This window comes from Bos indicus x Bos taurus, unplaced genomic scaffold, assembly GCF_003369695.1.
Source record: "Bos indicus x Bos taurus breed Angus x Brahman F1 hybrid unplaced genomic scaffold, Bos_hybrid_MaternalHap_v2.0 SuperScaffold_100147, whole genome shotgun sequence".
NCBI classification, from domain to species: Eukaryota; Metazoa; Chordata; class Mammalia; order Artiodactyla; family Bovidae; genus Bos; species Bos indicus x Bos taurus.
Window position 1 is genome coordinate 46,543 of NW_020867070.1, and position 26,572 is coordinate 73,114.

General features: G+C 43.5%; 1 protein-coding gene across 1 annotated transcript in view; it reads left to right on the plus strand.

The window, feature by feature from the left end:
• Positions 1-1,306: 1,306 nt before the first annotated feature.
• The window catches only part of LOC113888461 (multidrug resistance-associated protein 4-like), a 162,961-nt gene continuing 137,695 nt past the window's right edge, over positions 1,307-26,572 (plus strand). Inside the window, 5 exon segments of the mRNA XM_027535587.1 lie at positions 1,307-1,744; positions 12,308-12,418; positions 12,963-13,083; positions 18,325-18,549; positions 25,893-25,982. Coding sequence (XP_027391388.1) covers positions 1,689-1,744; positions 12,308-12,418; positions 12,963-13,083; positions 18,325-18,549; positions 25,893-25,982 — 603 coding nt within the window. The 5' untranslated portion in view covers positions 1,307-1,688.

Sequence of the window (26,572 nt, forward strand, 5' to 3'; positions counted from 1 at the left end):
ATGCATAGAGGATAATGGGGGAAGGGGTAGAGTCAGGCAGCAAGCCAGGCTTTCTTCCTGCAAACTTATCATATGCAAAAGCTTAGGTGATTTGCATCATCTTCTGGCCCGGAGGCCTGTTAACATTTTAAGACCCTTTCTTCAGAAAACTTATTTTTCTCTAAAGGTGATAAGTCAAGCGCCACCCTCCAAAAGCATTAGATAAAGTTGCATTCCTACAGAGCAAAGGTGTGGTGGGCTATAACAAGAAAAAGAATTAACTCAAGGGTCCCAGGTTACAAACATTAAAGCTACTACTTACACCAATTATATTAATCAATACACTGCCAGGGACACAGCAGGTAAGGGATATGGAAACTTAGCAGCAAACATTGGCTCAACAAGTGAAAATCCCTTCACCAATACAATTTCTAATCAATCTTTTAACTACTCAAAAGAATCTGTGTTTAGACAGTTTAGAACATCTCCTGCCTCTCACAGTTGGGAGGCTCTGAACAATCACATGTGGCCGGAAAAACCTATTCAGGCAGGCTAGATGATTTCCAAAGGAGTTTGTAGGTTAAACACTGTCACACCCAGGAATTATTAACTGGAGCTGTAAGCTAACTCTTTTTTCAGAGAGGTAGTGGGGGACAGCCCCCCGTAAAGTCAGAGGTGTAGGTGAAAGCACAAAGCAGAAAGTAGGCAGACTCTGGTTTTGGGGGTATATGCTCAAGAATTTCCAGGGGGACTCCTGAAGCTCGATCCCGCCTTTGCGTATGCCGAGCCTCCTTCCTCATGACCTTTGTCATGGGCGGAGTTCCTCACACCGGCTACCGGCAGTGATAGAATTCCAGTTGAGCTATTCCAGATCCTGAAAGATGATGCTGTGGAAAGTGCTGCACTCAATATGCAATATGCAATATGCACTCAATATGCAATATGCCGGCTCCCGGCACTAATCTATTGAAAAAGTTTTTAGGTTATTACATATTCACATTCTTCCAGTCATCCTTGAGCCAGCCTTTTGTAACTCAGAGGAGGCCTGGGAGACTGAAGCTTTTCTACAAACAAGAGACAGGCAGAGGGCATGGGGTGGGATCTATTCCAGGAAAGCCCCACAGGGTCCAGCTCCATTACAATAGGAGACCCTCCCACAGCGTCCTTGTTTGGTCCTGATGAGGGCAGCATGCCCAGAGAGCGGGCTGCTATCTCCTTCTGCCAGCTTTCTCCTGGTCTTCACCACAGCTAAGGGGCGGTTTTCATGTAGCCTGCCCCTCCTTCTCCGTCTTCTGGGTGGGGGCCTGGGCTCAGGGCGCGCCCTTTGGTAGCATTTGCAGCCCGGTGCCCAAACGTAGTCGCCTCTGTTAGGCACCTTGTGTACGCAGTTCCCCTAACTGGTTCCATCAACTGAGCCTGCAGCCTCATCTCACACCTGCGTGTAGCCCCTGACAGGGTCTGCCTGGCCATCCCTTGGTCCTGGGGCCCCCACCGCTCCAGGCCTCACGATCAGAGGTGCGGAGCGGGAGGCCAAGGGAGGTCAGGGCCTGGCAGAGCACCAGTGCTCCACTCCCTGAAGCAGGTGGTTCTGTCTCCCTAAGAGGGGACCGCGGTGGGACTGAGCCTCCAGCCTCCCCGCAAGCGCCTCCAGGAGCAGCGCCGCCGCCAGAGCAGCGCGACCCCGGCCCGCGCCCGCCCCCGCCGGCAAGATGCGGAAGCCCAACCCGCTGCAGGATGCGAATTTCTGCTCCCGGCTCTTCTCCTGGTGAGAGCCCGCCTGGGCTGACACCCGCGCTGCCTCAGGGCCAGTGTCTGACGCCGCCTGCGCCTTTCAGGGGCTGACACGGTCCGGGGTCAGGCCCAGGGAGCGCTTCGGTTTTCCGCTGGTTGCTTGTACTGGTGGGGTCACTTCACGCTGGCCGCGGGAGGTCCTTGCCTGCTTCCTGGACAGTGCTTCAGTGGTTGTGGGGAGGGGCGGCAGGATCTGCGGGAGTGACCTGGTGGCCCGGTACAGGGTCTCCCTGCCTTCCAGCTCACCGCCTGCCAACCTCCTGTGCCTGTGAGCAGGAGGGGCAGCGGCAGGATCAGGAGGCAGGGAGGCTGAGAATCTAGGCTGCCCAGCGAGGAGTGCCCTCCTCATCTCAACATCACTCTCTCTCTCATTCTCTCTCTCTCTCTCCATCCTTAGTGGTCTTCCCCAGTACTGCTCAGGAATTCTCAATTCTGACCTAGATTGGCAGCCTTGTTTCCCCCTTAAGAAAACAGGTTATGAACAGCTTCATTTATCTAATTAATGCCCTGGATCCTTGTCATCTTCCAAAAATGTCCCCACCTTTTTCCATATTCTTTAGGTGACAGCTGAGTTCCAACTGTACCAGGCTCCCTCTGTGGGTTTATGACCATGTCTCCCTCTTCCTCTGTGTGTCTCTCTCTCGCTGTATGTCCTGGTCCTAGTTGTAACAAATTTTATGTGTGTAAAAACACTGTTTTTATGTAATGAATGGGGTTACTATTCTTGACTATGTTTTGTTTTTGCCTGGGACACAAAGCCTTGATTGGAGTTATGTATTTGACCATCCCCTTTCCTTACTGTGAATATTTCCTCTTCCACCTTTGAGGAGGACCACTCTGGGGATGGGGTCCCTGAAGAACCTGTGGGGTCTTATCCAAATATCTAGCCTTTAGAGAAGCAGTGCATGGTCTTGAGGTAGGTGATCCTGCCCACATGTCCTATGGGTTTGAAATCACTAAAGGATCCCTGACCTGGGAGGAAACACACAGATGAAAAACAGCTCAGAGAGGGAAAGCTCTTAACTAAAGTTTTCTGTGTAGTAACTGAAACTACTAACTAGTTGGACTTTAATCATACTTGGATTATTAGATCTTTTGTTCCTGGACCCTAAGCCATTCATCTTTCCCGTATATTCTGATATTTCCTTTTTTTATATGGGAGATCCTTGGGGATCCCCATGGGATGGAAGCTCTTATGATTTTTTTGATTGTGGTGTATTTAGTGTGTGCAGCTACATCTCTTGGCCATTTGGTGGTCTTTAAGGAAAGAGGGGGCCTTCCCTGGTGGCTCAGTGTTAAAGAATCTGCCTGAAATGCAGCATACCTGGGTTCGATCCCTGGGTCGAGAAGATCCCTTGGAAGAGGGCATGGCAACCCACTCCAATACTCTTGCTTAGAGAATTCCATGGACGAGGAGCCTGGTGGGCTACAGCCCATGGGATCACACAGAAGTGACTAAGCAGCAGAAGCAAGCAAAGAGAGGCCTTGAAGAAGGAATATGGTATGGTTACCGCAAATAATAATGAAGCAAGCAAACATCTCGTTAACTTTAGGCAGAGCCAGAAACTCTCCAGGCATGTTCTGTTTGTTGATTTTCAAAGTGCCTGTGCCTGGAAGTGGAAAGGTTAGGACTTCTCATTAATTTGGGTAGACACCCATTTCCAGTTTTCCTGTTGAAGCAGAAGGAGCTGGTACCTCTTATTTCACACCTGAAGGCACTGAAGCAGAGAGGTTGAGTACTTTTTTAAAACTTTTTATTTTACCTTGAAGTGTAGCCAATTAACAATGTTGTGATAGTTTTAGGTGAACAGCAAAGGGACTCAGTCATACATATGCATGTATCCTTTCTCCCTCAAACTCTGGAAGGTTGAGTAAGTTGCCTACCATCACACAGCTAGTGGTGAAAGACTTGGACCCCAAACCAAGCAGTCTGGTTCCCGAAGTCTTTTTCACCCTGTATGTAACTGCTACACTGAGCTGCTTCTATTGGGATCCTTGTTTTTAAATGCAGAGAGAATTCAATTCTAAAGACACCTTTGGTCTTGTTAGCAGGAGTCTCTCAAGGGAAATTCTTAAAGTTCTTGCTGCTGGAGATGATGCATATGAAACATCTCTATAAATCAAGCTTTAGGGTGACTGTTCTCAAAATATGCCTCTCAGACCTGTAGCATCCTCCTTACCTGGGAGCTTGTTAGAAATCAAATTCCCCCTGCACGCCTTCTAGACCAATTCTGGAAAGTTAGAAACCCTGGCAATGGGGGTTAAACAAGCTCCAGGTGATTCTGATGGAAGGTGGAGGCTGGCTTCTGTTTTAATCCTCCCATTGGTAATGTTACTTCAATGTTAACTTTTAAAAATGGGCCCAGACTTTGCGAAGTGAGACATTGACCATGATCACCGTCCTGTATGTAAAGTCTGAGCTACCTTCGTGATTTCCTTGTGTCCCCCACTTGCTGTCACGGGGAAAGTTGGAATGAGCCTAGGCAGGAAGTGCTGCCCAGAGACAAGGTCCACCTTGGAAAGAAGAACTGAGTTTTCATCTTCTCATTGGGTGTTTCCTTTTCTCACATTTCAGTTCAGTTCAGGCACTTAGTCGTGTCCAACTTTTTGTGACCCCATGGACTGCAGCACGCCAGGCTTCCCTGTCCATCACCAACTCCCAGAGCTTGCTCAAACTCATGTCCATTGAGTCAGTGATACCACCCAACCATCTTATCCTCTGCTGTCCCCTTCTTCTCCTGCCTTCAGTCTTTCCCAGCATCAGGGTCTTTTCCAATGAGTCAGTTCTTCTCATCAGTTGGCCAAAGTTTTGGAGTTTCAGCTTCAGCATCAGTTCTTCCAATGAATATTCAGGACTGATTTCCTTTAGGATGGACTGGTTTGATCTCTTTTCCCACGGTTCAAAAGCATCAATTCTTTGGCGCCTGGCTTTCTTTATGGTCCAACTCTCACATCATACATTTCACCTGCTTTCTAAACTTGTAACTAATGCCAGTAACTAGCTTACTGACTTTATACAAATTACCTCACTGGGGTTTTAGTGTTTTCACAGCACACATTGGATTTAGGGTCTAAAAGAAGTCATGCATTATAGCTAATGGTAGTTGTTGTGAATTTTAGAAAAGAATATAAATTTTTCTATTTATGTAAGTAATTTAAAACTATAGAAGAAGAAGAAAGGAATAAAAATTAATTTCTATTAGCTAAGTACACTTGGTGGTATTTTGGTTGTTTCTCCATCCTTCTCCTAGAAATCTTCATGCACACGCACAGTTCTCCTTTTATTTTTTAATAGAAATTATAGCTTGTGGTTTTTAAAATTAAATTTTACTGGAGTATTATTGCATTACAGTGTTCTATTAGTTATGTACACTGTTTCTATAAAATTAAATGTCTTTGAATCCTGATTCCTTCTTAATTTTCAATGGTTAACATTTATTTGTAGCATTAAATAGTATTCAAAATGTGGTACTTTTAAAATTTATTCTCTGAATTAAACTTTTTATTTTCTATTGAGCTATATCCAATTCTGTGATAGTTTCAGGTGGACATCAGATGGACTCAGCCATACATATACATGTATCCACTCTCCCTCAAACCCCCTCCTATCCATGCTGCCATATAACACTGAGCAGAGTTTCCTCTGCTATACAGTAGGTCTTTGTTGGTTAGCCATCTTAAATACAGCAGTGTGTACATGTCTCTCCCGAACTCTCTAACTATCCCTTGCCCCCATCACTCTCCCTGGCAACCATGTTTCTTCTCTAAGTCTGTGAGTCTGTTTCTGTCAACTGTGGTATTTAATTGAAATGTATGCAGTCTTTCATTTTTGTTAACACAGTTTATTGCTAACAAGGATGTGATGCATATCCATGACCATATATTTTGATGGATCTTTTTTTCTATATTTCCAGAAGTAGAATAATTGGTGAAAGGCTTTTTTTCATAAGATTTGGACCAATTCCCCTCTTAACAGCCCTACTGTGCTTACTTCATTGCCAACTTTGAGTACCTAAATTACATTTTTTTTCTAGGTCTAAATTTAAAAATAATTCAAACAGTTTTAATTTGAATCTATTTGATTTGTAAAGAGAAATGTATGTCTTGACCATTTATTTGTCTTTCTTTGAATTTTCTATTAATGGATTTTTTTCCTAAGAGGCATTTATATTTTTGAAATAACCTGTAATAGTGCATATAATACTTTTTCAGATTTTCACTTGTACTTTAATTCAGTTTAGAGGTTTTAATTTATATGTCATTTATTATATTGAGCTTTTCTTTTTGGTTTCTACTGTTGCTTTTGTAATATGTCTTTTAAAAATCCTAGCATCATTTAAATCTCTGTAAGCATTTTATTTTAGCTCTTTTCTGTTTCAATTCTAACATTAAAGGCAGCTAGAATATTTTTGGGCTTCCCTGGTGGTTCAGATGGTAAAGAATTTGCCTGCAATGTAGGAGACCTGGGTTCGATCCTTGGGTTGGGAAGATCCCCTGGAGGAGGACATGGCAATCTACTCTAGTATTCTTGCCTGGAAAATCCCCATGGACAGAGGAGCCTGGTGGGCTACAGTCCATGGGGCCACAAAGAGTTGGACATGACTGAGCGACTAAGCATAGCTCACAGAATTATTTTTAGTATTTGATATGATAGGCACCTGTTTTTCCCCCCTGAAAGAGCTCATTTCTCCTCATCCCCATTAATGTGAATAAGTGATGTAGTTTATGAACCGTGTCCAGTCTGCTGAGACTCTCCCTGGCGATGTCCCTGCTCTCCTCACTGCAGGCTCTAGGGTGAGCTCTGCATTTCTCTCCCCCCTCTTCCCAGAGGCCAGCAGGTTAGGGGGTGAGTGCAGGACCTGTCCCCGGGGATGAGGATGGGGCAGGGCCTTGGATTAGATGCACTTGGCCATCAGGGAGTGGTTACATCCTCGCTCCCCTGACACTGGCCACGTTTCAGTCCATGAACTGTCCCCTTGCAAAGGGAGTGTGGATGTGGAAACTGCCACTGGTCTTAAGACAGACTGTCTAGAGACTCTTGTCAAAGAAGCTGATGACATGAGGAGGATGTGAACTGGCTGAGGGCTGAGATAGTTTAGGGAGGTTTGTCCTGTAAGGCCCTTAGTAACTATCAGTTGTAAAAGCATAGAAATGTTTAATTTCAAACTAGGATTCTTTGCAGCATTTTCAGAATACCAGTTGTTGTTCATTAACAGTGAGAGATCCACATGTTGTAGATGGAGGCTGGGTGAGCTCTACAGGGCTCTTTGGCCTTAATCTGTTCCCTGTAAATGTTCAGTTTAATGAATTTTTGTAATTTTATACAATAGCTATGGCCTCAACCAAGATGTAGAACATATCAAAGGTGCATTCAGATTTACTTCTATATCATTTGGCAAAATAAACTGCCTAACAAATTTAAATTTATCTCCTGTAGTTTATTTTATTCTTGACTGTGGGGCTCTTTCTAGTCCTGCATCTCCTCAGCTTGAAGAGGTACCAGGCTATGTCTTTTCAGGTGTGTCAAGTGGATAATTTGCCTTTCTGAGTCTTCCATGGGTCTCCTGATCATGTATACTCCCTTCTTTCTGTTGACCTGAAACAAATAGACTGTCAGATATTTCTCCAGCAAAGATGAGTTTATTCGGGATCAGCAGAGAATTGCAGTTCAAGCTTTGCAACCAGAGTGACCCCATGTGCAAGTCCCCAAAGGGCAAGAGATGTAGAGCACTTTTATAAAGGGAAAAGGAAGTTGAGAGGGCTGTTCATCAAAGAGTCCATGGCTTTTCACTGGATGAATCCTTGCCAGAAAAGAAAAGGAATATTTCTTCCTGTTGAGTGCTGCTATTGTTGTAACCTCATCTATCAAAGTTATAAGAGGCTTTCTATTGGGATCCACATGGGATTACTCAAGAGCACTGTTGTAGTGACAGCTGCTCTTTGTCTGGTGGGATTTTGTCCTGTTCAGAGTATCACTGACCCTCTCAGCATCCCAGGGAGGTGTTCTCTTCAGGTGTTCACCCCACTTTCGAGAGGCCAATACTAATAGGTTATGTGGCTAGTTCACGGTCATATACCCAGGAAGTGGCAAAGTCTAGACTCTAACACAGGAACATTTCCAAATGAGGCACATCAGTTGCCATTTTTGTTTCTCATTAAATTTTTTAAAACTGTGGGAAATGTACACAACATAAATTTACCGTCTGGATGATTTTTAATCAAATGGATCAGTATTGTTAACTCTCTTCACATTACTGTACAACCAATTTCCAGAACTCTTTTCATCCTGTGTGTGTGTGTGTGTGTGTGTGTGTGTGTGTGGTCGCTCAGTCGTGTCCGACTCTTTGCGACCCTGTGGACTGTAGCCCGCCAGGCTCCTCTGTCCATGGGATTCTCCAGGCAAGAATACTGGAGTGGGTTTCCATTTCCTTCTCCAGGGGATTTTCCCACCCAGGGATCAAACCCTAGTCTCCTGCTTTGCAGGCAGACACTTTATCCTCTGAGCCACCAGGGAAGCCTGGTGTGCTATTAAAACACTAACTCCCCACTTCCCTGGCTCCCAGCCCCTAGCTACCACAGGGCTGCTTTGTTTCTCTCAGAATTTGACTGCTCTGAGGACTTCATGTAAATGCATAAAATATTTGTCCTTTGTGATACACCACTTTACAATCCCACTGTCAGTATACAAGGGTTCCAGGTTCTCCAAATCCTTGCCAACACTTATTTTCTCTTATTTATTTTCATAGTAGCCCTCCTAATATGTGTGTGGTGATGTCTCAGTGGGGCTTCCCAGATGGTTCAGTGTTTGTAAAGAACCCTCCTGCCAATACAGGAGATGGAGGGGCCAATCCCTGGGTTGGGCAGTTCCCCTGGAGAAGGAAATGGCAAAAACACTCCAGTATCCTTGCCTGGGAAATACCATGGACAGAGTCTGGTGGGGTACCTAAAGTCCATGAGGTCAAAAAGAGTCAGAAGTGACTTAGTGACTGAGCATGCATGATGTCTCAGAGTTTTGATTTGTATTTCCCTAAGGATTACTGTATAGAGCTTCTCTATCTTTGGCTGCAAAGAATATAATCAATCTGATTTTGGTGTTGACCATCTGGTGATGTCCATGTGTAGAGCCTTCTCTTGTGTCGTTGGAAGAGGGTGTTTGCTATGACCAGTGCCTTTTCTTGGCAAAACTCTATTAGTCTTTGCCCTGCTTCATTCCATATTCCAAGGCCAAATTTGCCTGTTACTCTAGGTGTTTCTTGACTTCCTTCTTTTGTATTCCAGTCCCCTATAATGAAAAGGACATCTATTTGGGGTGTTAGTTCTAAAAGGTCTGATATGTCTTCATAGAACCATTCAACTTCAGCTTCTTCAGCATTACTGGTTGGGGCATAGACTTGGATTACTGTGATATTGAATGGTTTGCTATGGAAACGAACAGAGATCATTTGTCGTTTCTGAGATTGCATCCAAGTACTGCATTCCGGACTCTTTTGTTGAGCATGATGGTTACTCCATTTCTTCTAAGGGATTCTTGCCCTCAGTAGTAGATATAATGGTCATCGGAGTTAAATTCACCCATTCCAGTCCATTTTAGTTTGCCGATTCCTAGAATGTCGACATTCACTCTTGCCATCTCCTGTTTGACCACTTCCAATTTGCCTTGATTCATGGACCTGACATTCCAGATTCCTATGCAATATTGCTCTTTACAGCATCAGACCTTGCTTCTATCACCAGTCACATCCACAACTGGGTATTGTTTTTGCTTTGGCTCCATCCCTTCATTCTTTCTGGAGTTATTTCTCCACTGATCTCCAGTAGCATTGGGCACCTACCGACCTGGGGAGTTCCTCTTTCAGTATCCTATAATTTTGCCTTTTCATACTGTTCATGGGGTTCTCAAGGCAAGAAACTCTTGAGAGTCCCTTGGACTGCAAGGAGATCCAACCAGTCCTTTCTGAAGGAGATCAGCCCTGGGATTTCTTAGGAAGGAATGATGCTAAAGCTGAAACTCCAGTACTTTGGCCACCTCATGCGAAGAGTTGACTCATTGGAAAAGACTCTGATGCTGGGAGGGATTGGGGGCAGGAGGAGAAGGGGATGACAGAGGATGAGATGGCTGGATGGCATCACTGACTCGATGGACGTGAGTCTGAGTGAATTCCAGAAATTGGTGATGGACAGGGAGACCTGGCATGCTGCGATTCATGGGGTGGTGGATTCATGTTGATGTATGGCAAAACTAATACAATATTGTAATTAACCTCTAATTAAAATAAATAAATTAAAAACAAAAAACAAAAAAAAGAGTCAGACACGACTGAGCAGCTAAACTGAACTGAAGGATTACTGATTTTGAGCCTTTTAAATTTTAAAGAATTTTAAAATTATGTGCAAGAGGAATTTTAAAGAGAGCCTTTTGGGGCAGGGTGTCATCATCTGGGTAAGTCCCAGTGCTAATTTCCTGTGTGTTTTCTGTGAGGAATGACTGTAGGATAAATGACCTACCATGTTTCACATTGGCTTATGGTAAAGCTCACAGATTTATACTTGTGCTTTGAAAGGAAATTGATAGATAGAGATATTAAAAGTCATGGAGATGCTAAACTGGAGTGGAGAAGGAAATGGGAGGAGGACAGTTGAGGCCCTGGGTCCTCAGTACACTGCTATATCTAAAGTTCAGCCTTCTGACTCCTGGACTGGGCTGCTTTGGTGGTGCCAAGGTACCAGGATTAGCAAAATCTGAAGTCCGGTCTCTCTTATTGCTTCTTTATTGATTCATGGACATTCATACATTCAATAAACAATTCTTGAGCATCTCCTCTGTATCCATGCTGTCCTAGGAAAAGTGGAATAAAAGAAATGTGATCTCTCTTCCATGGGTTATTAGTCTGGCTTTGAAAATTTGCTTACCCTGGCAAGATCAATAAAATGATGCTCATATTTGGACTATTTCTGCATATTAGCTATTATCATTTAAATAATGCATAAATGGATTTGAATAGGGTCTTTTTTCAGGGGATCCTCTGTACAGTTACTGTTTTTTCCATTTAAATTATGTAATTTGCACATAAGTTGCCGTTATATAAATATTATATTCTACATCAAATTTTCATGCACTAGATTTAACTTCTATTGATTATTTTCTGACTTTATTGTTCCTTTGGTTTGCCTACATTTATTGTCTCCTGTTTATATAACAGCAAGTATTCATGGGTTCCTTCATTAGTTAAAGGGTTATAATTCATTGTCCTTTATTTATTTTGATTCTCAAAGTATCCCAGGTTTGACTAGTGAGAGCCATTCAAGCTGGCTTTGCTGTCCTTCCTACACATCCTCATGATTCCTTGAGTGTTTCCTTATTTTATGGCCCAAGATGTCCCAGGCGCATCTTGGACTTTCTCTGTCTATTGGTCTCAGCCTGTATATAGTGATGCTGTTGCTGGGAATGCTTGGGACTGTGCTTACCTGGGCCAGTACTAGTTAAGCAGCCCCTACAGACATTCCCTTTCTGGAGCCAGTGTTGTGACTGGACCAGGTCTTGTGGTGTCTCAGCAACAACCATCAGGGAACTTTGGAATGACAAGATGCATCACTCACAAGTCCTGGAGGGTACCTGAGTGACACAGTGAGGTCCTGGGTAGAGAGAGAGAGCTCATGAGCAAGCCTGGACTTGGGGTTCTGCCTTTTATGGGGTTGGAGTATCGGGTGTCTAGGATGTCACAGGTTCACTTTTTATTGGTGAATTAAAAAAAAAATAAGAGTGGCAATTAAAGTATGAGAAGGAAGAAGGAAGCTGTCAGTGAGATGGCCTGTTATCAGGTCAACCAGAGCTTTCTAAAAGCGGGAACTTCATGGGTGGGGTGGCCTGGCTCTTTATCTAGTTGTGTATCTGGTGCGTGTTCATTGGAGATGGATGTCTATAAAGTGGATGTCTCTAAAACTTAATGTCAGGCATTCACAGTAAAATAAAAATAATTATCAGGTGTTGACACACACTGCCCCATCCATAGAACCAGTCATTTCTTCAAGGAAACTTCGTTCCTTTTAGGGAAAAAGGATATTAAAAAGTCAAGATCTAGGTGAAGGAGGCTAAAAGGCAGAAACTTCCAGTTATAAAATAAATACGTTATAGGGCTCTAATGTCCAGTATGGTGATTATATAATAGTTAACCATATTGTATTGCATGTTTGAAAGCTGCTAAGAAAGTAGATCTTAAAAGTTCTTACCACAAGAGAAAAAATTGTAACCATGTACGTTAAAAATAAAAATAAAACAAAACCTCAAGATCTGAGGGCTGGAATGTTCTTTGCTACCAGTATATTACACATTTTAGGGCCTCTCAGTGTGTGGAATTAGCATGTGTACATATATATATATATATATATATGTGTGTGTGTGTGTAAACACATATCTAATTTTTCCCCTATATCTCTATGTATTTAAAATGTATTTTTTCTGATGCCCATGAATATAGGATCTAATTAGACAGAGATGTGTAATTTGGATATATGTGACTCTCCTTTCAATTTTTAACAGGTGGCTAAACCCTTTGTTTAAAATTGGTCACAAACGGAAGTTAGAACAAGATGACATGTACCCGGTGCTTCTGGAAGATCGCTCCCAGCGCCTTGGAGAAGAGCTGCAAGGGTGAGCACAGGCAGCAGGGAGAAGGGAAGGGAGAGTGAGAATTTCCACATGGGGCTAAAGGTACATGTGGGGGAGGCTTTGCCTTCCTCTGGGTTCTTCTGAGCCTCCTCTCCTGACACTACACACTCATCCCCTCAGGCTGACCCCAGGCTTAGCCCACTTTGGAGGCTGGGGGAGTCCATGTTCTCTGTGCATCTGTGGATGTGGAGGGAGCCTGCAGCCACAGCCCTGGAGGCTGAGCTCTGTCCCTGGAGGTGGGGCCCCTGGAGGAGGGTGTCTGCCCTCCTGAGCTGCTCATGAACTGTGAGTCCAGCAAAGCTTGGCAGGAACTTGTTTCCAGAATCTGGGATTTTTCCCCTCAAGGCCTGTTTCTCTGGTGCTTCAGAGTCTGCACCACTCATCTTTCAGGAGACCTGTGAGCAGTTAGCCAGCATCTATGCAGCAGCCGCAGACAGCCCTGTAGTGCCGGCTGGTCTCTCTCCCATCCCCCATTTTCCCTTTGGTGGACATGCTGTTCTTCATTGTGCTTTGTTTCTCATCGCAGGTACTGGGATCGAGAAGTTGAGAGAGCCAAGAGAGATGCACGGGAGCCTTCTTTAACAAAAGCAATCATAAAGTGTTACTGGACCTCCTATGTAGTTTTGGGATTTTTTATGTTTCTTGAGGTAAAAGCTTTTACATATGGTACATTGCTTTTCACCATATGCGGGTCGGTACTGAGATGGACAAGTGTGGAGAGAAGTCAGTGGTTTAAGGTTTGAGGCTAAATTTCGTCTAGGAAACATGATGTAGCTCAGTGGTTGTATCTTTTGAAAAAAATATTTATTTATTTATTTAGGCTATGAGTCTTCATTGTTGTGCGTGGAATTTCTCTAGTTGCAGCGAATGGGGGCTACTCTGTAGTTGCGGTGTGCAGGCTTTTCATTGCAGTGGCTTCTCTTGTTGCAGAGCACGGGCTCTAGGGCACACGGGCTTCAGTAGTTGTGGCCTGGGGGCTCTAGAGCACAGGCTCAGTAGTTGTGGCACACGGGGTTAGTTGCCCCACAGCATGTGGGGTCCTCCTAGGCCAAGGATTGAACCCATATGCCCTGCATTAGCACATGGATTCTGAACCATTGAACCACCATAACGTCTTATGGAAAAACCCAAATGAACTTTTTGGCCAATCGAATATTTTCCTTTTAACCCTTAAAACATAGTGTCATGGATGGATTGCATGGAAAAGAAAAGACATTTTATACCTTATTAGGATCTTGTTAGCACTCAGGGAATGCTATAAATGCTAAAAGTGATCCTTGACCAAAAGAAGATCCTACAACCTCAAGGAATATGTGCCTCCTGGTTTGGAGGAAGTAAACTTGGACCTGAGCCCCAGTAACATAAGACATTTTACAGACCCTCAGCAAGTAATTGTTAACTTGCCCAAGTCACATCTGATAAATGGTTTCCTAAAAAGGGATCATCCACTTCCTGTGGAACAGAACCTGGGGCCCTGTGTCTGGGCTGGATCTGCCAGAGCTCCCAAATGCACACATTTCCCTGGGCTGCCCCTTCCCATGGGCCAGGTCACCCAGGCCAGAGACCCCTTGGGGAGGAGTTCCAGCTTCACCACGAATCATGGAGAATCCAGGCACCAACCATGCTGGTTTCTGTCCTGACTGTGGGGCTAGTTTGATGGCTGAAGGAGCAGTTTTGGTATCCTGGCATTGGCAGAGGGTGGAGGAGGGGATGTGGAGGGCAAACCAAAGGCAGAAAGCTGTGAGGTCATTGACCTCCATGACCCTGGAAGTCCTGGGTCAAAATCCCCCAGTGACACAGTGCTGTCACCTGGGGACACAGTGCCGGCAGCCCCCCTGTTATGACTGAGCATGCTGGAGGTCTGCTGCAGACCCCTCTGGGTGGCTCATGCTCTCTGTGGTCCCTTAGTGCTGACTTAGGGACATGGGCGGGCTGTGAGTGTATGAGAACAGGAGAGATGGAAGATGCAGTTGCTGTGAAAGGGTGTTTTAGGTGGAGAAGGTGTGAGCTGTCGTCAGTCCATCATGTTGGGGTGAGGTGGGTGGGCTAGGTGGTTTACAGGTGGGCAGTGTGGCTCTTGTTTAAAGGCTGTGCTGTGCTGAAAGGCACTGCAGGCAGTGGACAGCTGGGCAGGTGAAGTCCACCCCACACAACTGGAGAGAATCTGCCAGCTCCCAGGTGACTGGATGGTCCTGGGAGATGGAGCTCTCATTGACAACAAATGTGTGTTGGCCATTGTGTCAGAGGGTGGGGACAGGTATGTGGGTCAGAGTGCCACCTTTGAGAGGGCTCTGACCATGTAGATACCTCAGTGTCTTGTGAAGGGAAGGATGGAGTGTTGATTTCCAAGTTGTCCAGCCCCAGGAATACTTCCTGCTGAGGATCCAGGAAGACCAAGCCTGGGGCTGCATAAGGTGCAACTGGTAGAGCCCTGTACCCTTTTTTAGGAGGCTGGTTGTTGGGCGGTCATGGCAGAGAAGTGGGGAGTCTAGGACCTGGTGAATAGGGGGCCTCATTCTCAGTAGTAGTACTAGAAGTACTGTTAGCAGTAACAAGAGCTCAAACTCAGTAGACATGGTGGTGGCCACAGAAGTACTATTAGTTCAGTAAGTGGGGCTTCCCTGGTGGTTCAGTGGTAAAGAATCCACCTCCCAATACAGCAGACATGGGTTTGGTCCTGGAGTCAGGAAGCTCCATGGAGAAGGAAATGGCAGGCCACTCCTGGGTATTCCTGCCTGGGAAATCCCATAGACAGAGGAACCTGGCAGGCTACAATCCTTGGGGTTGCAAAGAGTGGGACATGACTTAGTGACTGAGCACACACATCCAAACAATAGTAAGTACTCAAAAAAAGTTATGCATTGGGAACTGCTATGAGCACTTTATGTGTAATATCACTTTTATTCCTTTGGCTCACTCAACAAAGTTTTAGGCATCATATAGTCTGCACTTTAGAATAGAGGACACTGAGTCCAAGTAGTTTACATAGCATGCCCGTGGTCACAGAAAGCATAAAGGACAGCTTGAGTTTCCATCTCAGTGCTCTGATTTATGAGCCTGATCATCTCAATGAGCTTGTCCAGGCTCAGAAAGGCTTGTCTTGAGAGCTTTGTCTTTAAGGTCTTAGATAGATGCACCCTGAACTTGGCCTGTGTAAATTCTAAGTCGCTTCATTCATGTCCAACTCTGTGTGACCCTATGGACTATAGCCTACCAGGCTCCTTCTGTCCATGGGATTCTCCAGGTGAGAATACTAGAGTGGGTTGCCATGCCCTTCTCCAGCGGATCTTCCTGATCCAGGGATCAAACCTGCATCTCTTATGTCTGCTGCATCAGCAGGTAGGTTCTTTACCACTAGCACCGGCCGGGAAATCACAATAAATAAATAGGATGCTAAGAACTTCCTGCAGCAGGTAAGTCAGATGGGATCATAAATGAGGGTAGAGTCCAGGTGACCATGTCCCCTGTGGGCTGCAAATGGCTAGGGTGTTAACAGCGGCAGCAGCATCACGCTGCCTTCAGATGGACCAGGAACCTTTCAGAAACCACCTTCCTCTCATTACCATCCTTTTGTGGTCTTTGTTTCCTTGGCTGTGCTAGGTCTTCATTGCTGCAGTCAGGCTTTCTCTAGTTGTGGCAAGCAGAGGCTACTCTCTAGTGATGGTGCTTGGGCTTCTCATTGTGGTGGCTTCTCTAGTTGTGGAGCACAGGCTCTAGGACTTGTTGGCATAATTTGTGGTCATAGGTTTAGTTGCTCCATGGCATATGCTATTTTCCTGGACCAGGGATAGAACCTGTGTTCCCTGCATTGGTAGGAAGATTCTTAACCACTGGCCATCAGGGAAGATCATGGCATTACTCCTTAATGAGGCTGTTTGCTCAACTGGGTTATTAAATATTGACTCTCAGCAGAAAATTCCAGATACTAAGGCAGTAATGACCTGCCTTTATTTTGTACTCCTTCTTGGTGAATTTGTTGCATCTATCAGTATTCTCTTTGGTGACTTTACTCTTATTTCTCCTGTATTTATAACCATATAGGCTCAAATGAAGAGCTAAGTAATAGGCAACAATGATTCCCAAAGAAAATCACAAGTTTTGGGACATTTAGGATGGCAGGTGCTAGTGCTGGCTTCTGGTGGAAAGTCCCAGGCTTGTAGGCTGCAGCAATGGACTGCCCTCGGCCATACCTAGGCTGACATTCTTGCCTCCCTGTGTGAGCCTCCAGATTTCTATTTCAGTGAAGTCTATACAAAGTCTGTTTTACAGTGTACAGTGTGAGGGGCTCTTAGAACCTCTAAGAGTGAATGATGGGCCTTGCTGGAAATGTGACAGACAGTGACTTTTGTGTTCTTGAGAACTGATGCTCCTGCTCTGATCTGATCATCATACTCATAATTTTCAGCTAAACAGTGATCTCTTCTCTGTAGTAGATAAAGCCTTTCGTGTCCTTGTGGAAGGTGAGGCAGTTGGTGCAGCCTGTGAACATGTGGGTGCGTGTGTGCAGAGAAAGACAGGAATCCTGGGGTTTAATGTCACATCCATTTCAGGAATGGGAACAGCTTTCTGTAAAGATCCTCGTTGGGCACTAGTTGAGCAGAAAATGCTGTTAGTTGTGTTTCATGTTTGATGTTTTGGATTCTCCTTCCCTTCCTCTTGCATGTGGGTTCCTCAACTCAGGCAGAAGAGAGCTATCAAAAGCAAGCCTGTCAGTTGATTATCACATCTGTGTTAGTAAGGAGGGATTGCTTAAAAGGAAAATCTTGTTCCAAAGTCGAGTTCTTGAAAGATTTCCATACTTTTGGTCTTTTGTCTTTTGAGAGGTCTGTGGAGGAAATGATGTTGAGGGCCGAGGTGTTTACTTTTGGTAACCTGGATTTGTATTGAGTGTTTGGTTTTCCTTGATGGGGGAGAAGGGGACCTTCAAAAGGGAAGAATTAGGTTGTGTGTTGGAGTGGCCGTCTGGCAAAGTGAGCAAGTGTTGTGCTTTTTTTTTTTTTTTTTTCCCTTTAGTTTTGGGCAAGAAAATTGTTTTCCTTAAGTCTTACTCAGGGGGTAAGCCTCAATTTCCTCCAACTCGTTGGAATAGGATTTTAATTTTTGCTTTGGGGAAGAGACGATTGGTAACATTTCTTCCAAACCAGCACCTTCAATGTGTGGTTGATGGCAGACCACAGGAGCATCATTTTTTTTTTTTTACCTTGACTTCTGCCATGTTTAATTTTTGACTCTGGGGGACATCCCAGCTTCTAGTGGGTAGAGACATAATGATACAGAGCCTGCTGGGGCCAGGGGCCTGGGAACCTCCCCAGCCTGGTTTCTTTGTGATACTCTGGCAGAGGCTGGGCTCTGTGCTCTTCATCTATAGACATGTGCAGTTCAGGGTGGGAGACAGTGGGTGTGTTTGTGCCAGTGTCTCAGTTTGTAAAGATTCTTAAACAGAAGATGGTAAAAGCATGTCTCCTATGCATGACTTACTGTTGGGCTGGGATGTTGAGAGTACAAGGGACAGGGGCAGGCTGACAGCAGGGCTTGTTTATGGAAGCAAATTCCTTACCCTCTGCTACTTTTGTTCTTATTCATCTTAAGGTATAATTGGTATTTTGCCAAATGCATTCTAAAGTACTGGTTGCAATATCTAAAGTACACAGCTTCCAGAGTGTACTAAGCCCAGTGTACTAAAGCATTTGGGCTAAGGTTAAAACTATTGTCTGCTTATCTTATAGAAAAGAGTAGATCTGGATTTTTTTTTTTTTTTTGATTAGCCATGGATGTAGCATTTTGTCAAAATGCCTTTTTAACATACTAATAATAAAATTAAAACTTGTGTTAAAAAATTTGATATGGCTTGCATCTCTAATTAAGGGTTTTTTTTTTTTTTCATTTAGGAAGGGACCAGAGTAATTCAGCCCATGTTTTTGGGGAAAATGATTAGTTATGTTGAAAACTATGATCCCAATGATTCTGCTGCTTTGCACGAAGCCTACGGCTACGCGGCAGGGCTGAGCGCTTGCGTGCTCATGTGGGCCGTTCTGCACCGCTTGTACTTCTATCACATGCAGCGTGTGGGGATGAGGCTGAGAGTAGCCGTGTGCCATATGATCTACCGCAAGGTGAGTGCCACCGGGTAACACAATGTGTACCTCCCCTGAAGTATCAAGGACATTTTGGGAAAGTTTTCTGTAAATTAAACAATTTGTAACTAGGATCATTTATACCTTACTAGAGCAGTGTGCTCGGGCTTTTAGATGGCTCAGTGGTAATCAGCCTGCCAATGCAGGAGACACTGGTTCAATTCCTGGGTCTTGAAGAGCCCCTGGAGAAGGAAATGGCAAACCTCTCCAGTATCCTTGCCTGGAGAATGCCATGGAGCCTAGCAGGCTACAGTCCATGGGGCTGCAAAGAGTTGGAACCGACTAAACAGTAACAGAGAAGCTTGCTATTTGTATCTAGCCAAGTTTGTTGTTGTTTAAGCAAACTTTACCAATATATAATGGAAAGTTTTCTATTGAGATCAGATCAAGGCTGCCTTCAACATCTAGCCATAGGCTGTTGCATAGTATCTATTACATTTGTAACAAAATCTAACTAAAAAATAAGTATCAAAAGTATCACATTGATTTTCGGTGTTTTCATCCCTAAATCTCAAACTAGTATTTATGGAAATTCTGTTGTTGTTCATTAAAACCTTCATTTATATCAAAGTTATATTTGAAAATGAACTTCAGTGATTGGATCTATAAAATTAAACCTAGGAGAATGGAATGTGTTTGAGAAATGGAATTATTTTATTTTTATATGGCCCATCTAATCATATTCAACTGATAGCTCAGTTGGTAAAGAATCCACTTGCAATGCAGGAGACCCCAGTTCGATTCCTGGGTTGGGAAGATTCTCTGGAGAAGGGATAGGCTACCCAACAAGTATTCTTGGCCTTCCCTCGTGACTTAGGTGGTAAAGAATCCGCCTGCAATGCAGGAGGCCTGGGTTTGATCCCTGTGTTGGGAAGATCCCCTGGAGAAGGGAAAGGTTACCCAACTCCAGTATTCTGACCTGGCAAATTTCATGGACTCTATAGTCCATGGGGTCGCAAAGAGTCAGACACGACTGAGTGACTTTCACTTCACTAATCATATTCAGTAAAATTGTGTTACCTAAATAAACATATAAATTAAATCCATACCAAATACAGACTTACTCACTATATTCTATAGTTATGTTTTTTTAAAATGGTATTAAAGAAAATAGTTGGATATTTGGGATAAAACTTGAAATTTTCCATTGTCTTTAATAATTTTGGAGAGAATTTGTTGCTGTTCTTTCAAGTTATTTTCATAATACAATATTTCCTTTTTGTCTTTAGTATGCATTATAACAGTTTTAATAAGACCTGGTTTGGTGTATTCAGTGATTTTCTATTGAGAAATGCCATAAAATTATTTCATAATTTACACTGGTATTAGCTAATATAAAAGGAGTAAGAATTTCAGGTGTCTTTACAAAGAAATTGCCACAGATTCACTCTGTCAGGAGCTAAAGGGCTCTGTATGAACTTGTTCCTGGGTATCTTGTTGCTCTGGGTTGTTTGCTTTTTTTCAAATCCTTACTTAACTGTATTGCATACTTGTAAGTTGCTGAGAGAGTAGATCTTAAGTGATCTCACTTCATACACACATAATGATAACTACATGAGATGATGAATATGTTAATTGGTTTTACTACAGAAATAATTTCCCAATGTGTATTTTTAATAAAACATCATGTTGCCCACCTTAAATATATATAATTTTTATTAAAAAATAAAATCCTTATTGAAAACTAAAACCAAACAATTTAAATCAAAATTATTGCTCCTTTTACCTGGTTGCTACTTATCTAGAGCTTCTATTTCTTAGGAATGATTTTCTTTGCAAAATGTGAAGTGTCTTCTCTTCTTTCCCTGAACAGAGTCTTATTAATATCAGGGCTGTGTGAATCCAGGGCCCTGACATCTCATTCTCTGTGTTTGGCTATTGCACGTGAGCAAGTTTCCTCTTGGGTGATGTGGAAATGGCAGCAGTGCCCATACACTCTAGTCAGGGGTCTTCCTTGTCCTCCATCATCATCTTGTGTATGTGCATGCTTGCTCAGTCACTAAGTTGTGCTCTGTGACCCCATGAACTGTAGCCCGCCAGGCTCCTCTGTCCATGGACTTTCCCAGGCAAGAATATGAAAGTGCGTTGCCATTTCCTCCTCCAGGAGAGGTAGATTTTTAACCACCAGGGAAACCCTATTCTCTTTCACAGTTCAGCATTTAGCAGACAAATATTTAGATTTACCCCAAAATGATGTTTGTCTTCCTAGATCATGCTTAGTTCCCATAAATATGCATGGAATTCACCAGAACTGTGCTGTGAAAGCCTTAAGTTAGGTGCGAGGTGATGGTTCAGTCAAAGATTACTCTTCGCTGTACAGGTGAGCCATAGTCCACCTGTTTTTCTTCTTTCCAACAAACTCTTTGGAACATCACCTTTGGGAAATCTGATCTGACCTGGCCCGTATGCTTGTGTGAATATAAATTTCTCCCAAATGTGTTCATTTGCGGGCTTGATTATGCCTGAAAGAACTGTCCCTGTATGAAGTCAGGAATTTTAGAGGTTAAGCCATAGACTTAATCTGAAATTCAAGAAATGTGGGAAAGACAAATTTCCTTGTGCCTAGCCTTGCATCTAGGGCATCCCTGGTAGCTCAGATGTTAAAGAATCTGCCTGCAATGAAGGAGACCTGGGTTCAATTCCTGAGTCAGGAAGATCCCCTGGAGAAGGAAATGGCAGCTCACTACAGTATTCTAGCCTGGAGAGTCCCATGGACAGAGGAGCCTGGTGGGCTACAGTCCATAGGGTTGCAAAGAGTCGGACATGACTGCAGTGACTTAGCACTAGCGCCAGCCTTGCATCTAGAATCCTGCTGAAGTGCAGGAATAAGACACCTTTTTTGCAAGTTACAGGTGGCCTTAGCACCAGCAAATCTGGTGCTACAGAGCAACTCTGAATGTTTGTGGTTCTTATTCAACTTCTAATCCCTGGTCCTGGGAAGAAATCAGGGTGGCTGTTAGAAATGGAATGGCTACTAAGCTCAGAGACGTAATTTGTCTGCACCATGGATTCCAGGCTGGAGCACATCTCCAGGAGCTCTCTAAGGCTGCACATGTGTAGCTTCCTAAAATGCCCCATTCAGCATTTTAGTGCTCTTTTCAGCTGAACTCGGAATGATCTTTCGGGAGGTATCATATGTAAAATGACGTGTTGTTTATTCACATTTCCACAGTGTTGGTAAAATTACTTTTGGTTTTTGATCATTAATTTTTTAAATTGTGGCAAAATATATACAATAAAATATTTACTATTTTAACTCTTTTTAAGTACACAGTTTATTCACATCAAGTATCACATTATTCAGAACTTCCCTCCCCTCATCCATCACCATTCTATTTCTCTCTCCAAATTTAACTACTTTAGGTGCTGTGTATAAGTGGAATCACACAATGTTTGTCATTTTGTGACTAGCTTGTGTCATGTAGCACAATGTCTTCAAGGTTCATCTATGTTGAAGCCGGTGCCAGAATTTAATTTCTTTTTAAGCCTGAATAACATTCCATTATAGGTCTATGTTGTTCAGGCTTAAAAAGGTCACACAAGAGATGGCAAGAGTGAATGTCGACATTCTAGGAATCAGCAAACTAAAATGGACTGGAATGGATGAATTTAACTCAGATGACCATTATGTCTACTATTGTGGGCAGGAATCCCTTAGAAGAAATGGAGTAGCCATCATGGTCAACAAAAGAGTCCAAAATGCAGTATTTGGATGCTATCTCAAAAATGACAGAATGATCTCTGTTCGTTTCCAAGGAGAACCATTCAATATCACACTAATCCAAGTCTATGCCCCAACCAGTAATGCTGAAGAAGCTGAAGTTGAAAGGTTCTATGAACACCTACAAGACTTTTTAGAGCTAACACCCAAAAAAGATGTCCTTTTCATTATAGGGGACTGGAATGCAAAAGTAGGAAGTCAAGAAACACCTGGAGTAACAGGCAAATTTGGCCTTAGAGTACAGAATGAAGCAGGGCAAAGGCTAATAGAGTTTTGCCAAGAAAATGCACTGGTCATAGCAAACACCCTCTTCCAACAACACAAGAGAAGACTCTACACACGGACATCACCAGATGGTCAACACCGAAATCAGATTGATTATATTCTTTGCAGCCAAAGATGGAGAAGCTCTATACATTCAACAAAAAACAAGACCAGGAGCTGACTGTAACTCAGATCATGAACTCCTTATTGCCAAATTGAGACTTAAATTGAAGAAAGTCGGGAAAACCACTAGACCATTCAGATATGACCTAAATCAAATCCCTTATGATTATACAGTGGAAGTGAGGAATAGATTTAAGGGACTAGATCTGATAGACAGAGTGCCTGATGAACTATGGACTGAGGTTCGTGACATTGTACAGGAGACGGGATCAAGACCATCCCCATGGAAAAGAAATGCAAAAAAGCAAAATGGCTGTCTGAGGAGGCCTTACATATAGCTGTGAAAAGAAGAGAAGTGAAAAGCAACAGAGAAAAGGAAAGATATAAGTATCTGAATGCAGAGTTCCAAAGAATAGCAAGAAAAGATAAGAAAGCCTTCCTCAGCGATCAATGCAAAGAAAGAGAGGAAAACAACAGAATGGGAAAGACTAGAGATCTCTTCAAGAAAATTAGAGATACCAAGGGAACATTTCATGCAAAGATGGGCTCGATAAAGGACAGAAATGATATGGACCTAACAGAAGCAGAAGATATTAAGAAGAGGTGGCAAGAATACACAGAAGAACTGTACAAAAAAGATCTTCACGACCCAGATAATCACAAAGGTGTGATCACTGACCTAGAGCCAGACATCCTGGAATGTGAAGTCAAGTGGGACTTAGAAAGCATCACTAGGAACAAAGCTAGTGGAGGTGATGGAATTCCTGTTGAGCTACTTCAAATCCTGAAAGATGATGCTGTGATAGTGGTGCATTCAATATGCCAGCAAATTTGGAAAACTCAGCAGTGGCCACAGGACTGCAAAAGGTCAGTTTTCCTTCCAATCCCAAAGAAAGGCAATGCAAAGAATGCTCAAACCACCACACAATTGCACTCATCTCACACGCTAGTAAAGTAATGCTCAAAATTCTCCAAGCCAGGCCTCAGAAATACATGAACCGTGAACTTCCAGATGTTCAAGCTGGTTTTAGAAAAGACAGAGGAACCAGAGATCAAATTGCCAACATCTGCTGGATCATCGAAAAAGCAAGAAAGTTCCAGAAAAGCATCTACTTCTGCTTTATTCACTATGCCAAAACCTTTGACTGTGTGGATCACAATAAGCTGTGGAAAATTCTGAAAGAGATGGGAATACCAGACCACCTGACCTGCCTCTTGAGAAATTTGTATGCCAGTCAGGAAGCAACAGTTAGAACTGGACATGAAACAGACTGGTTCCAAATAGGAAAAGGAGTACGTCAAGGCTGTATATTGTCATCCTGCTTATTTAACTTCTATGCAGAGTACATCATGAGACACACTGGGCTGGAAGAAGCACAAGCTGGAATCAAGATTCCTGGGAGAAATATCAGTAACTTCCGATATGCAGATGACACCACTCTTATGCAGAAAGTGAAGAGGAACTAAAAAGCCTCTTGATGAAAGTGAAAGTGGAGAGTGAAAAAGTTTGCTTAAAGCTCAACATTCAGAAACGAAGATCATGGCATCCGGTCCCATCACTTAATGGGAAATAGATGGGGAAACAGTGGGAACAGTGTCAGACTTTATTTTTGGGGGCTCCAAATCACTGCAGATGGTGATTTCATCCATGAAATTAAAAGACACTTACTTCTTGGAAGGAAAGTTATGACCAACCTAGATAGCATATTGAAAAGCAGAGACATTACTTTGCCAACAAAGGTCTGTCTAGTCAAGGCTATGGTTTTTCCAGTGGTCATGTATGGATGTGTGTGTTGGACTGTGAAGAAAGCTGAGCACTGAAGAGTTTATGCTTTTAAACTGTGGTGTTGGAGAAGACTCTTGAGAGTCCCTTGGACTGCAAGGAGATCCAACCAGTCCTTTCTGAAGGAGATCAGCCCTGGGTTTTCTTTGGAAGGAATGATGCTAAAGCTGAAACTCCAGTACTTTGGCTACCTCATGAGAAGAGTTGACTCATTGGAAAAGACTGATGCTGGGAGGGATTGGGAGCAGGAAGAGAAGGGGACTACAGAGGATGAGATGGCTGCCTGGCATCACTGACTCGATGGACGTGAGTCTGGGTGAACTCCGGGAGTTGGTGATGGACAGGGAGGCCTGGCGTGCTGCGATTCATGGGGTCACAAAGAGTCGGACACGACTGAGCGACTGAACTGAACCAAACTGAAGTGCTAGGTCTATACAACATTGTTTGTATCCATTCATCTGTCAGTGGAGTTTTGAATTGTTTCCACCTTTGGCTGTTGTGAACTTTTGCACACAGGTGTGCAAAAAGATCAAGTTTGTGTGTTCAGTTCTTTTGAGTACATCCGCAAAAGTGGTTCTGCTATAATATATGCTGACTTTATGTTTACTTTTTTGAGGAACTGCTATACTCTCTTCCATCCCAGCTGTACTGTTTTAGATTAACACTTGATTGCTGAGTTTTCTGTTTAACTCAGGGACCAAATGAGAAGTTTTTATGAACCATAACATTTTGTTTGGATCAGAGCCTCCACTTGATGGTTTGTTGAAGCAACTCGTGGTGTCTGTTCAGGTTCCTCAGCTTTCTAGGGCATTTTTCAGAGGTCTTTGCCAAATAAAGGGACTGTGAAACACAGGCTGCGTTTTTTAAATTCAGAAGACTGGCATTAAGAACAGAAGTTCCTCACAGGAATAGTGTTTTGAGCATTATACTCATTTCAGAATGAAAGGGAATGAAGATTCCCTTTCATACTCTTCAGAATGAAGATTCCATACTCTTTAGAATGAAGAAACTAAACCCAAAGTGTTAAAATGACATCACCCAAAGAATTAATGATTGATTCCAGATTTATAGTCCAAGTCTCTTATTTTGTTTCCTTAATGCAGTCTCTCCACTCTCATATAATTTGCCTCAAAAGTACTTTAGTTGACCGCTAAGTCTAAATCTATACCCTTTACACTTCAGGCAGGTCCAAGTTCACTGAGAAACTGGGTGGGGGATTTGCTTCTACTTCCCTCTCCTCCCTTTACCATCATTGTGGCTGAGGTTGCTGCCACACTGAGTATAGGAAGGATGAAGGCGGGTCTCTAGACCCCTGCTGTCATCCTGACACCAGGCAAGATCCCAGGAAAATATGCTTTATTTTGTTATGTTCTTAGAGTGACTTGCTATCACCTTAGGAATCTGGATCTCTGTCTCCCTCTCTCATTTCAGGCACTTCGCCTAAGTAGCTCGGCCATGGGGAAGACCACCACAGGCCAGATAGTCAACCTGCTGTCCAACGATGTGAACAGGTTTGACCAGGTGAGCTGCCCCTGAGAGATCCTCTTCCATGTCCTGCCTTTCTCACTGGGTTCAGCTCATTGGGATGCCAGATGCCAGCATTTGGTGTCGGCCAGGGTTCTGTTGAGGACTTAAGTGTTCTCTTTACCCAACTCTCATTTCCTCTATGTGCAACTTAGATGTAATAATCTGGATTGTCCTGTAGATGAGGGTTTTGTTTTTCTAGTAATAGACAGCAGTGTTGCCTGGCTCAGTGAGTGTCCCTAGGGGTCCTCCTTGCATGGCCCTTCTTGGTACGTGGAGTCAGTGTTGCTGCCTGAACTGTCTCCCTCCTCCTCTGGCTGATGAAGGCCTGGTGGGCAGGGCTTGTTCTTTCCCCTGTGCCCTGTTCAGTGCCTGCTGCATAGGGAGCCTGTGAGGAATAATGCCAAGTGGGTGGCCCTCAGCCAGACACAGCCTACTCTCTTCTGTCCCCTCACACTCTTTTTTCCACTTACTTTATGAATAGATCACAGTGTCCAGGGCCTTGTAGCTGTTGGTCAGACACTTCTCTTTCAGTTATTCATTCATCAAGCATGAAGTAAGGCCACTACTCAGTTTCAAGGTTGAAT